The 14031-nt window shown below is 40.5% G+C and overlaps 1 protein-coding gene across 2 annotated transcripts in view; it reads left to right on the top strand.

Moving 5' to 3' along the window:
* LOC103120541 (bifunctional heparan sulfate N-deacetylase/N-sulfotransferase 4) overlaps positions 1-14031 on the top strand; it is a 329220-nt gene that overhangs the window by 126454 nt on the left and 188735 nt on the right. For both annotated transcript variants that reach the window (XM_060176966.1, XM_060176961.1), the window contains exon 3: positions 2900-3054. In XM_060176966.1, the coding sequence (XP_060032949.1) occupies positions 2900-3054 (155 nt within the window). The remainder of the gene's footprint in view (positions 1-2899; positions 3055-14031) is intronic.

Raw genomic sequence — 14031 nt, 5'->3', positions numbered from 1 at the left:
CCAGCAATAACCCTGGAGGAAAACAAAAAAAAAATGTAATCAGTTCATATATCAAACGTAAGATAGGCAGACAGACATGAAGTAGTAAGTCCTTTGCAATGGCCAAAGAAGAAGATAATGTCTGTTCATTATATTGATTTTATTTTATGATTATTATATTTTGATTTTATCAGCAACTTAATAATGATCAACAAGACTGTGGGATAAGAGGGGTTACAACTCTACACAATTCCCAGCACCAGAGTTCTGCATCCCCTCCCCTCCATTGAAAGCTTCCCTATTCTTTATCCCTCTGAGAGTATGGGAATATAGGGTACTGGAGATGGGAGTTCTGGCTACTGTAATTGCTTCTCTGCTGGACATGGGTGTTGGCAGATTGATCTATAAGCCCCAGCCAGTTTCTACCTTTCCCTAGTCGGGTAGGGCTCTGGAGAGGTGGGGTTCTAGGACACATTGGTGAGGTCATAGCCCAGGGAAGTCATTTTGGTGTCATGGAAGCTTCTGCAACTTGGTGGCTAAAAAGTATTAAAATATAAAGCCGAACAAATTGTTTAATAATCAAGAAACTAAAGGTAAGAACAGAGCAAATGATATTTGTGGTCTTCATCTTGGAAGAATCTATAAAGTCTATTTTAGCTATATTCCAAGAGGCCTGTGAGTTCACTAACTCTTGCCTGAGCTGGACAGCTAACGTGCAGGTGCGCTAAAAGTATTATCTGGGAGGATTATGTCAGAGTTGAGAATAGGACCAGAAAGCTGGATCAGGGCATAGAGTAGCTCCCAAATATGGGAAAAGTATAACAGACCACTGCTGAGTTCTAGTTTATTGTGGTCCTTGGAGTTGAACCTAAGACTTTGGAGCCTCAAGCATGAAAGTTTCCCTATTCATTATGCTATCTCCCCCTGCCCCCATTGTGTTAATTTTAAATTGCAAAGCCACACAGGGGCCAGGCAGTGGTACAGCACTTAGAATAAACACATTACCATCCCCAAAGACCCAGGTTCAAACCCCCAGTACTGATCTGCAGGGAGCAAACCTCAGGAGCAGTGAGGCTGTGCTGCAGGTAACTAACTCTGTTTCTAGGTCTCTCTCTGTCTCCCCATTCCTTCTCAACTTCTGTCTCTATAAAAATAAAAGTTGGGGGAGTCGGGCTGTAGCACAGTGGGCTAAGCACAGGTGGCACTAAGGACAAGGACCCGCAAAAGGATCCTGGTTCAAGCCCTGGCTCCCCACCTGCAGGGGTGTCGCTTCACAAGCGGTGAAACAGGTCTGCAGGTGTCTGTCTTTCTCTCCCTCTCTCTGTCTTCCCCCTCCCCTCTCCATTTCTCTCTGTCCTGTCCAACAACAATGACAACAATAATAACTACAACAATAAAACAACAAGGACAACAAAAGGGAATAAATAAATAAAAATAAATATTTTAAAAAATATTTATTAAAAATAAATAATAAATAAATAAAAATTTTAAAAAGTTGGGTGAGTCGGGCCGCAAACACACATGGCGCAAAGCACAAGCACCAGCTTAAGGATTCCAGTTGGAGCCCCCAGCTCCCCACCTACAGGGGAGTCACTTCACAGGCGGTGAAGCAGGTCTGCAGGTGTCTATCATTCTCTCCCCCTCTCTGTCTTCCCCTCCTCTCTCCATTTCTCTCTGTCCTATCCAATGACGATGACATCAATAACAACAATAACTAAAAAAACAACAAAACAACCAGGGCAACAAAAGGGAATAAATAAATAGTAAAAAAAGAAGAAGAAAGGAAAGTTGGGGGGTGGTGAATGGCCACTGGGAGCAGTAAATTAATCTTGCAGGCTCTGAGCACCAACAATATCCCTGGTGACAGGGAAAAAAAAAACAGTAAGAGTACTGCCCTGGAGGAAGCTTCAGTGCTGTCATATAATTTCCTCTCTCCCTTTGTCCCTTTGTCTCCTCTATCTCAATCTAAAAAAACAAAACAAACAACAAAAAAGCTGAAGTTCAGATCAGTCAATCCCCACTGATGATATAAAATCTGTAAGAACACAAATATATCTCTACAGTAGTAACTCAACTTTTAAAATACAAAATAAATAACAATCAACAAAAGATAGCAAGCAATTGCCCTGAAAAAATAATATCTTTTTTTCAAAACTATGCATATCATTCATGGGTACTCCCGTGTTTCTTTAATTTGCATATATTATTTTATAATCAGAAAAAAAGAACTCTATAAGATAAACTGTAAGCTCACTTTTAGATTTATGTAAGCAGTTATAAAAGTAAAAAGAAGAGGACCATTATAATAGCTCACTTGGATAGTGTACTGTTTTGTCATACACATAACCCAGATTTGAGCCTGGTTCCCACCGTGGCACACTGAAAAAGGTTTTATTGCTTTGATATATTTCTCTTCCTCTCTGTCTCTCTCTCTCTCTCTCTCTGTCTCCCTCTCACTCTTTCTATCTATCTCCCCCCTCTCTCTCTCTAAATAAATAAATAGTAAAAGATCAATATCTCTCATCAGGTTTCCTCCATGCATATAAAAAGAAAGCAAATTCGTGCTTAATGATTTTAAAATGAAAAACAAAATGTCTAAAATTAGATCTGTCTTTTATTAAACATCATAGACTGGGAATTCTAAACAATGTCAGTTATAAACTTACCACCCTCAGCAACTTCTAACTCAATCATCTGTAACCCAGAAAACTGCCTTCCTCTCACCCCCAATACCATCCTAACCCTCTACCCCTTTACCTTTTATATATGAATTAGACTAGAATCATGTCGGGGTTCAAAACAAGACACGGTAGTCATGAATCAGTAATAAGGAAGGAAGGAAAAAAACTGGCAAACATAGCCTCTAAAGTAATATGAACTTTTTTTCACGTCAGTCATTTTGAACTTTCGTACTTTGTAGGAACTGAGGAAGAAGATGAAGGCGATGACCTTCTGCTGAGGTCTGTGGAGGAGTTCTGGTGGTTCCCTCACATGTGGAGCCACATGCAGCCCCACCTCTTCCACAACGAGTCGTCTTTGGTGGAGCAGATGATTCTCAATAAGGAATTTGCACTGGTGAGTTCGGTTTTCAAACTATCAGTTGTAATGAACTAGTGGAATGTAAGATCTTTTTTTTTTTAATGAATTGGATCTGATAGAGAGAGAATAGAAAACACCTGAGGGCATAGTATATGTTTCAAGGATACTTATTGCTTGCTGCTATTTTGTTGCAGGGATGTGCGTTTATATATATCAGACCATGCTGTGATACAAAGATGTCTTTCAAAAAGTCTGAAAGTTAACATCTTCTGTTTTGTGGAAGGATTATTCCTGCACTTGTGAGGAAAACCTGGGTTTTCTCCACCACTGGTCTCCAATTATTCTCTCAAAATATATTTATGATGGGAATGTATTGATGAGTTCAATAATCAGATCAATAGCTTTGCAACTATGGGTCATTGAGGATATATTCTGAGAACATGTTAAACTTGAGCACAGATCTGCAATTCTCAAATGTTCGTAGATATCCTCTTCACTTAGAAGACATTCTCATCTCAGGGGCCCAGGCAAGTGGTGCACTGGGTTAAGCGCACATAGTATTAAGAGCAAGGAACCATGCAAGGATCCGGGTTCGAACCCCTGGCTCCACATCTGCAAGGAGGATGCTTCACAAGCGGTGAAGCAGGTCTGCACGTGTCTCTCTCCCCTCTCTCTCTTTGTTTCTTCTATCGTATCCAATAAAATGGGGGAAACAAGGGCCTCCAGGAGCAGTGCATTCATAGTGCTAGCACCAAGCCCCAGCAACAACCCTGGAGGCAAAAAAAAGAAAAAAATAAAGAAAAGAAAAGAAAAGAAAGAGAGGAGCTCCCAAATATGGGAAAAGTGTATAAATATTGTTGACTTTAAACCCCATCAGTTTGATCTGGGGCCCATATTCACCATAGGAGCCTATGTAACCTCTACATCCCTGTAGGTCTGAACTTGCATTCTGTGGTCATCAGTAGGAACATTCCAATCACACCAATTTTAGGACCCATCATCTTCAGGTGGTAGATAGAGTATGTTATCCAACCCCTCTTCAGAGGATGGAACATTCTCTACTATTGTTGATCTACATTGTGGGAAAGATCCTATGGAAGCCCCCAAAGGGGTCCATTATGTTGTTCTTGATGGAGATGACCAGAGATAATGGAGAGAGGGATCTATTCGAGGTCTAGGCTCATTGGATTAGAGCAGTATCTATTGCCTTCTTAAACCCTAAGACAGCAGGAACCTCCTGCTTCCTCTATAAAACCCACATTTCCCCCATTCCTGGAACCTCTAGGGTGGGGCTTACTTCCCAGCATGCTTCTCTCAATTCATACCAACTGATACTGCATCTGATGATCCCAACCTATTCAATGCAATGAGTACCACCTCAGTATGCTTCACTTCAGAATGTGTCCAGAGACGTCGCCCATGCAATGTCAACCCTTTAGCCTCATTACTCGGGTGAGACCTTTCCTCTCTCATAGGATTCCTTTCTCATCAGATTCCATTTTGGGTGGTCCACTTCCTAACAAAGCCTCAAAACCTAGATATAAACCAGGTACCATGAGCTAGGGCAGATGTTCACATGTATCCATAAATTAGGGCAAAATATATGCCTGAAAGCAAAAGTTCACAATAGTTTTCAGTGAGTCAATAAATGAAACAAGCAAGTAGAAAGACCTAAAAAGGCATCTTAAAGTACCTAATGAAATAATTTCTACTTATACCTATATACCCTCCTCACCTACTGCCTATTACACTTCCCTCAGCCACTCCAAAGCTAACCTTACTAAAATAAGGTCTACAAAAGCTGAGTAAGGGCAAAAGACTGGCATACTTTAATGATGACCCTTAAGACACTATCAGGGCACCTCGCCATGAGGCCCTAATCAGGGAGTCCTGGGATTCCCACAAAGACCCTTGTTTTAAACAGTTTTCCTTTCAAACAGACACTTTCTTTTTTTCTTTTTTTTAATTTTTTTATTTATAAAAAGCAAACATTGACATAACCATAGGATAAGAGGGGTACAACTTCAGACAATTCCCACCACCAGAACTCCATATCCCATCCCCTCCCCTGATCCTATTCTTTATCTGTCTGGGAGTATGCACCCAATGTCATTGTGGGATGTAGAAGGTGGAAGGTCTGTCTTCTGTAATTGCTTCCCTGCTAAACATGGGTGTTGACAGGTTGATCCATACTCCCATCCTGTCTCTCTCTTTCCCTAGTGGGGAAGGGCTCTGGGGAAGCAGAGCTCCAAGGCATATTGGTGGGGTTGTCTGTCCAGGAAAGTCTTATCATATCCTGCTAGCATCTGGAACCTGGTGTCTGAAAAGAGAATTAACATACAAAGCCAAACAAATTGTTGAACAAGCATGGACCTAAAGGCTGGAATAATGCAGATGAAGAGTTGGTGGTCCTCCATTTTGTAGATAGCTAGTAGGCATATTTTAGTTAAATTTCAAAGGGTCTGTGGTTATACTATTTTTTTTTTCCTTTTTCTCTTTGCCCCTGGGCCTGACATCTGACTTATGGGTACATGTGCACATGTGTTCTGTCTCCTGGGCCCTGACCTTTATCTAGGTTCTGTGGCTTTGTTAGGAGATGCACCACCCAATATGGCATTGAGTAATCTTATGAGCTAGGAATGGTCTCACCAGAATTCTGGAACTGAAGGGTTGACATTCCACGCCTGGTGTTTCTGGACACAATCCAAAGTGAAACATGTCGAGGTGGTACTGGTCCCATCAATTTGGCTGAGCTCAGCACATGCAGTATCAAATGGTACGGATTGAGTGAAGCCTGCAAGAAGACAAGCCATGCCCCTAGAGTTTCCAGGACTGGGAGAAATATGGGTTTTATAGAGAATGGGGAGAGTTCCTGCTGTTTTGGAGTTTAAGAAAACAATAGATAGTTATTCATGTAACCAAGTTATTAGGGAGTTTGGTTTACTTTGAAAATCCCATGGTTAGAATTTGCTGTATCATACAAGACCTTATCATGATGTATGTCATTTAATGCTATTTACACATGGCTGTATCTTAAATAGCAAATGCAACCAGTTGCTTCTGGTCTAAAACTAGAGGTGATTAATCAATATTTCAATTTGACATAGATGTATAAGAGGTCAATGTTCACTTAACTTTGAGGGAATGCTGAACACATCTGACGCTGTTTCACAGCATTGTGAAACAAAGTACATATGCTTTTTCAAAAACAATGCATCTACATTGAATGCGTCTGCTGACATTTCTCAGTGCAGTTATCTTGAAAACGAACTGCTCACTGAGCTTGAACCTCCCTCCACTTCACATCCACTTACTTGTCAGACATGTAGGTTATCATTTGTAATGGCTAATTTCACCTGTTTGTGTAATTTTGAAAGAAAAAAAAAAGGCATGCCTGAGCACTGGGAAAGACTCCGATGTAATTGCTTTGTAATAAAATGCCAGAAGCTATTTAGAGTCCATTCAGAACAATTACATTTGTTTAGTCACAGTGGCTCAGAACTAGACTGGAGACTGAAGCCTGTAAATATATCGCGTAAAGATCTTACTGTCTAGTGCATACTCAGAACTCACAACCAAAAGTAAGTTTGTTAAACACGCTGACTAAAGTGACAAAGTCCTTTCCCTTCGTGGAGGTCAGCTCCATAAAACGTGTAACTCTTCAAATAGTGACATTCTGAATCCCACATTGAACAAAATACTCAGGATAACGACATCTGTTGTCCAGGGATCCAAGAAATGAATTTCTATCTTAGTGAATTATCTTTCTATCTCCAAGTAACACTTCAAAATTATCAACAGGATTAAGATGGGATAAGATATTGGAAAGCAAAACATGTGATATTGATGAGTTAAATTTTAGTGCTGATGGTTAGTAACAAGTTCTAATAAAGTTGGATACTCACTGAATGCTTTCAAGCCTAGGTTTTCTCCCCTGAAATGGTAATGATTGCCATCTTTATTTCCTCAGCTGCAAAACTTTTAGACGATTAGTTCATATGCCGAGAAAAAGCACTGGGCCAGATAATGTCACTGATCACCTCTATATCTAAGACTCTGTAGTCACTGGCAATATCAGTTCACACATTTGGAAGAACATTTTGAAATACTCATTGAGCTGCAACTGAAGCAATAACAAAACATGATTTTCAAACTAAGTGACCAATTTATACTGAAAAAGTGTTTAAGTTTCTTTGATTCCACCTTGATTTTTCTCTGGTGTGACCTTAGCTGTCAACTGAATCATCAGTCAAATCCATAGTTGTTCTCACAACATTTACAAAAATTATTCAGATAATATACTAGTAAATTCATACTGACATTTAATTTCATCTTTGTTTTATTTTCTAGGGGGTTAATGGATTACAGAGCATTTGTCTCTACATGTGTAAGGTCTCTCAGTTTTGTGTAACAGGTGTCTGTTACATACTCTTATTCCCAACCCCCATCGAGGAACCTAAAAACAGAAACTCTAAAATCTCAGTCTTCACCTCACCATTGCTGGAAGCAGGAGGAGAAGTGTTGGGTGGGATGGGTCAGGAAGAAAGTGGAACTTGTGAGACAGAGTTAGAAAGGGAGCGCATAGGATGAAACTTGGACTGAGGTGACACACCTGGTTGAGTGCACCTATTACAATGTGCAAGGACCCAGGTTTAAGCCCCCAGCCCCCACCTGCAGGGGCAAAGCTTCAAAAGTGGTGAACAAGGTCTCTAGATGTCTCTCTGTCTCTCTCCCTCTCTATCACCTCCTTCCCTCTCAATTTCTAGCTGTCTCTGTTCCATAAATAAATAAATCTAATTTAAAATTTTTAGTTCCTTAAGTTTCTGTATATTTGGGGATCATTTGATTTCTCCTTTGTGCTTGAAAGATAGTGTGACAGATTTTTGGTATGCTATGGTTGGTGTCCTGGACTGTCTTCATAATTAGCTTCCTGAAATCAAAATCAGACATGTTTTCTTTTGTATTTATTTTTATTTATAAAAAGGAAACACTGACAAAACCATAGGATAAGAGGGGTACAACTCCACACAATTCCCACCACTAGAACCCCGTAGCCCATCCCCTCCCCTGATAGTTTTCCTATTTTTTAACCCTCTGGGTGTATGGACCCAAGATCACTGTGGGATGCAGAAGGTGGAAGGTCTGGCTTCTGGAATTGCTTCCCCGCTGAAAATGGATGTTGACATGTCAATCCATACTCCTAGCCTGTCTCTCTCTTTCCCTAATGGGGAAGAGAAGCGGAGCTCCAGGACACATTGGTGGGGTTGTCTGTCCAGGGAAGTCTGGTTGGCAGTGATCTTGAACCTCAACTTCTGAGTTCATATCCATGTTTCAGTTGTTAAACCAGCAGGTGGTGCTGTGCTGTATTGTTTATATGTGGTGGTGCAGCAGGGGCTGGGAAAGTGTCCCTGATATTCAGGTCAGTGTACATTGCAATATGGCTCAGACTGTTTCCCAATATTCTATTTCCAGCTCCTGACTCAAGACAAATGGCATATGTACAGTCACCCACTGCTTGGGGTCCACCTACACTAGCCTTCTCCCCACACTGTTGCCAGCCTCTCAGTGCCAAGTCAACACTTCAAAATGTGTCTGGGGAGATGAGCCAGGTAGTGGGTGGCACACCTGGCTAAGTGCACAAAGTATGAAGCGCAAGGACCCGCACAAGGATCCATGTTTGAGCCCCTGGCTCCCCACCTGTGCAGGTGTCTTATCTTTCTCTCACCATCTTCCCCTTGCTCTCTCAGACCCTCCTCTCTCTCTCAATTTCTGTCTGTCCTATCTAGTAAGGTGTAGGGGAGGTAGGAAAGGAGCCTCCAAGAGCAGTAGATTTGTAGCGCTGGCACCCAGCGCCAGCAATAACCCTGAAGGCAAAGAGAGAAAGAGAAGAAAATAGGAGAAAAGACAAGACAAGGAGGACCTAGTGGGATTTGAATTGTTATGTGGAAAACTGAGAAATGTTACACATGTACAAAATATTTTTTTTTATTTTACTGCTGACTCTAAACTATTAATTCCCTGATAAAGAATTTTAAAAGGGGGGAGGGGAGAGAAGCAAAGGCTCTGTCTGTTTTCCCAAGCTATGGGATAGCTTTGGACTATAGCTGCTTGTAGCCCATGTTGCTCCCCACACCCTTCCCCTTTCCACTCACTCATCACACATACCTGCCCCTGTGTGATTTTCCTCAGGCTTCGTGGGTTTTGTTATGGGGTTTCAGATGTTCCCTTTTTGTTTGTTTGTTTGTTTGCTTTATATGGTCTCTCCCAGGCACAACCTTTCATTCTTTGTTCCTCCTTAGCCACACTCACAGAACTCCCATGCAGATATTTTCTAAAGTACTGATTTGATCAGGTTTACATGTTGGATTTCTCTGAGTATATTTCATTTTCAATCACAATGAGTATGATAATCACGAAAGATACCTGTTCCAAAACTGTTTTGACTACTTAGCTATGACAGAAAAGTTTTTTATTTCTATAAGCCATTGCCACTCTTTAACCCATGGAATTTATTCCTGCATTGTGAATCTGTGTTTGTACAGAGGAGTTGAGTGCCGAGCTAGCTTCCCCGGGCGGGAGAGAGACAACCAGGAACTCATGGCTGAGTGGGAACACAATTCAATGCTTTTATTGATCTGCCTTTATACCTTCTGAGATGGAAGTGGCAGGTTGGAAAAAGGAAACACGTAGGAGAGCGGGTGGAGAGAGCAAGCTTCCATCTAACCAGTGAGGATTAAACCAATGACCTGCAGACAGGGCGGGTCTCAGACAAAACAATGATTATGTAAATAGACCACAGTGTTAAGCAATGCAGGGGGCCTGGCATAATAACCAACAGTTGAGTGTATCTAAATGTCTAATCCACATATCTATGCAATGCCTGTGTGTGTGTGTGTGTGTGTGTGTGTGTGTGTGTGTGTGTGTGTGTGTGTGTGTGTGTGTGTATGTGCATGCGCGCAGGTATATCTTGGTACATCTTACTCTGTGAGCATGCACATTGTAGGAGTATTTACATGTGTGTATAGCGAACATTAATCTAGTAAATAATCTAATACTAAGCCATCAATCATAACACAGTAATTACAAGATACTATACTCCAATGGCAGTAGGATAAAAAAATGACGTGCCTTTAAAAAGTTGTGTTTAATTCTCTTTCTTTTCATACATCTCACATTTTTACTGTCATCAGCCACCTCAGCATATCACTAAGTAGAAGCAGCATGTCAAGAAGACAGCAAAGAAATACGGAAAAAGCCAGAAACAATTGCTTGATGAAAAAATATATATACTATATATATATATATATATATATATATATATATCATTCTGAACTTAAGCGACTATCACATTTTCATATGTAGAAAAGACTTCCTTTAGCATAATTGTGAACTATTTACTTTTATTATACTGTAGATCTTAGGGGAAGGAGTAAGAAAGTGTTTTTGTTGTTTTAAGTTAATGTAGTTTTTTTTTAAGCTATCCAAATGAGTGAGACCTTTCAGTTCAGTAATAGTACCCAACCATATACTATTCTGAAAGAAAAAAAAATCAAATTTTTGGCTTACCTTGCAAAATTTTCAGTAAGTTTTTCTTAACACTTACATATGTCTCACTGATTACTACATAAGTAAGGGTTCCTTACAAAAAAATTAAACAAAAGGCAGAGAGACCAAGAGATAGCTCACCTGATAGGATGCCTACAGTGCCTTAAGCATAATCAAGGTTCAAACCCCTTCACCATGAGGGAGTCTCTGTAACAGAAGAAGCTCTTAGCGCTATGATATCACTCCTTCTCTCTCTCTCTCTCTCAATGAATGAAACAGTGGCCCAGAGAGGTGAGATCATGTAAGTGTGAGGCCCTGGTTCCAACAAGAAGTAAAAGAAACAAGGGCATAAACTTTAAATTCTGATTTTAAGATACTCTGTAGATTTATATGAGCTATATAATATCAGCATAATTAGACACACTATCCCTGATACAAAGAATGTTGACATTTACATTACAAAAAATGCTCCTCTAAAAGCACTATGGAAAATCTCTAAGTTTTTGAATGACTTGCAACATAAATCAGCTATGTAGAGTTTTTAATAGGTGGGGCATAGGACACACAAAAAAAGGTAAATTACAGGGTAATACTTGAATGAAGCATGGACTACTGCCACAGATCCCACTACTGGAAAGGGAGGGGTCACAGGAGGAAACTGAAAAGAGAGTACAATCTCTTATGGTAGAGACAGGGTCCAAGCTAGAGGATGGGTGTGATGTGTTAACAGCTATCACAGAGAGATAAGAAACTGTCCACTTGTGACAACCACATTCTTGTAAATCTTCATTTCCCCAGTAAACATATTTGGTATGACAGTCAAATGAATAGTACAGTGGAATAAAACTGACATAGAGAGCTGCCTTTCAAAACTTGTGTCAACAACTTTTCCACATAATGTAGAAAACAACCTAGTCCTGTCTACTGTTCTCCTTTCTCTTGCTTCCAAATGACAGACTACTTTTATGTTGCTGGATTTTTATAGGACTCGGTCCAGGCAATCCAGTTTACTAATTCTTTCATCCCCCATATCAATATTGTCTTACTACTTTTAAGATTTAAGTCCTGTGAGAGGAGAGAGGTTACAGTTGCTGGTCATTCCCACAGATGGGCCAGAATTTCTAGAAGGGATTTTCAAATTAAAGTCCACTAGCGGGGTCAGCAAAATAGTTCACTTGGCTACTGAACTGCTTGTCCATGTGCTCCACCCAGGTCTGCGTGCAGCCCTCACTGCATTGAAAGAAGCTTCAGAGCTGCTGTGGTTTCTTTCCCTCTCTCTCTCTCTCTCTCTCTCTCTCTCTGTCTGAAGCCCAGGAGACAAGCAACAAATACCACTATGGCTTTGAAAAATGCTTTGCTTCTTTGTTAAATCTGCTGTGTCTAGTCATTTTGTACTAGCATCTAGTATTTTAAATTCTAAAAGAAGATAGGAAAACTATTTTTTTTTATGTTTCATAAAGCTTTAAGTAGTGGAATCAAGTATGAGTGTCATTTCCCTAGAAGACAGAACAGTGAAAATAGCTAAATACTTATTAAATGGGAAATGTATGTTTTGTTTAATATATTCATTTCTCTGTATTGGAAACCTAGGATGAGTCACATGGTCTTAGGGAGGAAAAAAAAAAAAAGTCAGTAACATCATAGTTGAATGATTTAAAAACACCAGCCAGAAAGCTTTATAATAGCAAAAGAAAACTTTGTAATATAAAAGTTTATTATGGGGAGTCGGGCTGTAGCGCAGCGGGTTAAGCGCAGGTGGTGCAAAGCACAAGGACCGGCATAAGGATCCCGGTTCGAACCCCGGCTCCCCACCTGCAGGGGAGTCGCTTCACAGGCGGTAAAGCAGGTCTGCAGGTGTCTATCTTTCTATCCTCCTCTCTGTCTTCCCCTCCTCTCTCCATTTCTCTCTGTCCTATCCAACAACGACAACAATAATAATAACTACAACAATAAAACAACAAGGGCAACAAAAGGGAATAAATAAATAAAATAAATATTTTTTTAAAAAGAGTTTATTACAAAAGAGGAGAGAAAGTGTGAGACAAAACAACAAGAACGTTGCTCAGATCTAACAAAAGTCAGTGCTAGTGTGATTGAGCCTGAAGCCTTTTGAGTCTCAGCAAGGAATTTCTGTACTCTAAGAAGCTGGCTTATTTTTTGGGTCTCCAAAAACTTGAAGCTTATTTATAAATGCACTTAAATTATATTGTTAACTAAACATAGACAATTTGTGGATGGTATTTTTTCAGAATTCAAAAGTATTTACCAATATCCCTGTGGTCAGTATAAATAAACATATCGCTTTGTTAGTTATTTTAGCTCTTTGTGTTAAAGACGGATATACATCTTACATATTGCTTAAAAATGTTGATTAGTGGGGAGGTAATATGGCGACGGCCTGAGAAGTCGCTAACAGCGAGTGCTCTGATAGCATCGTCGGCAAAGGTAGGATTTTCTGCCTTTAGCAGGCCAGTCAATAAGGGGGGGGGGGGGCACCAAAGAAGTTATTACAGTTTAATTTGGGTTAACAATTAGAGCAAAGGTGACACGGACTAGCGGGGCGCCAGAATTCCCAGGCGGCGCCAGGCAAGGCGAGTGCGCCGGGCATTGTCCTCCGCCCGCCCGGGAAGGCGGCTCCTCCGCCGGTTGCAGAGCGCGGCGGGCAGAGGACCCGGAGAGAGCACTTTAGCTCGGGGGCTGCCTCTTGTATAGCTCTCATTGGATCAAAGGACTTGGAGCTAGTTTTCATTTTTGAGAAATCTTTTTAAAAAGTCTGGAGGGCGGGGTTTCCCGGAAAATGGCGCCCGGAGAAGCAGAAGCGGCCAGCCTTTGAGCTCCGGACACATCTCGTGTAAACAATAGGATTTTCTGCCTTTAGCAGGCCATCCAATAAGGGGCCATAACGGTCATACCAAGGATGTTTCTATAACTTAATTTGGGTTAAGAATTAGAGTAGGGGGAAAAAATTCTTTTTTCTTCCTTTTAATTTTCAAGCATACATCCTTCCCGCCGCCCCCCCTCCCCCCATAAGCAGTGCCTGGGACCAGCTACTAGCAGGATACCCCATACCACCAAACAGGGTTTTTTTTTTTGTTTGTTTTTTTTTGTTAATTCACTGATACACATTTGGGAAGTTCCTCGCACTGCTCTTTAATTACAACTCTTCTTCCTATCTTCTCCCTTTTCTCTCTCTTATCTCTCTCAATCTCTCTCTTTTTTTTTCTTTTTTTTTCTTTTTTTTTTTTTTTTTTTAATCTTGTCATACACTTCTTTCTTCTTTGCCTTTCTGAATTTGTGAATTACTTTGGGGAAGAAATCTGACCCAGAGTGGACTCTCTATGTGTGTATCTCTGCTCTAGTTCCCTTTACACTCTTGTTACCCTTAGAATATACACTGGATAGTAGATTTGCATAACTGTCTATTCTTGCTATCCTCTCTTCCTTTTCTCTTTCTTCACTGGGATTTGG

The sequence above is a fragment of the Erinaceus europaeus genome, chromosome 2 (genome assembly GCF_950295315.1).
Source record: "Erinaceus europaeus chromosome 2, mEriEur2.1, whole genome shotgun sequence".
Lineage (NCBI taxonomy): Eukaryota > Metazoa > Chordata > Mammalia > Eulipotyphla > Erinaceidae > Erinaceus > Erinaceus europaeus.
The sequence above is the reverse complement of the archived record's forward strand: the minus strand, read 5'-3'. Positions and strand labels throughout refer to the sequence as shown.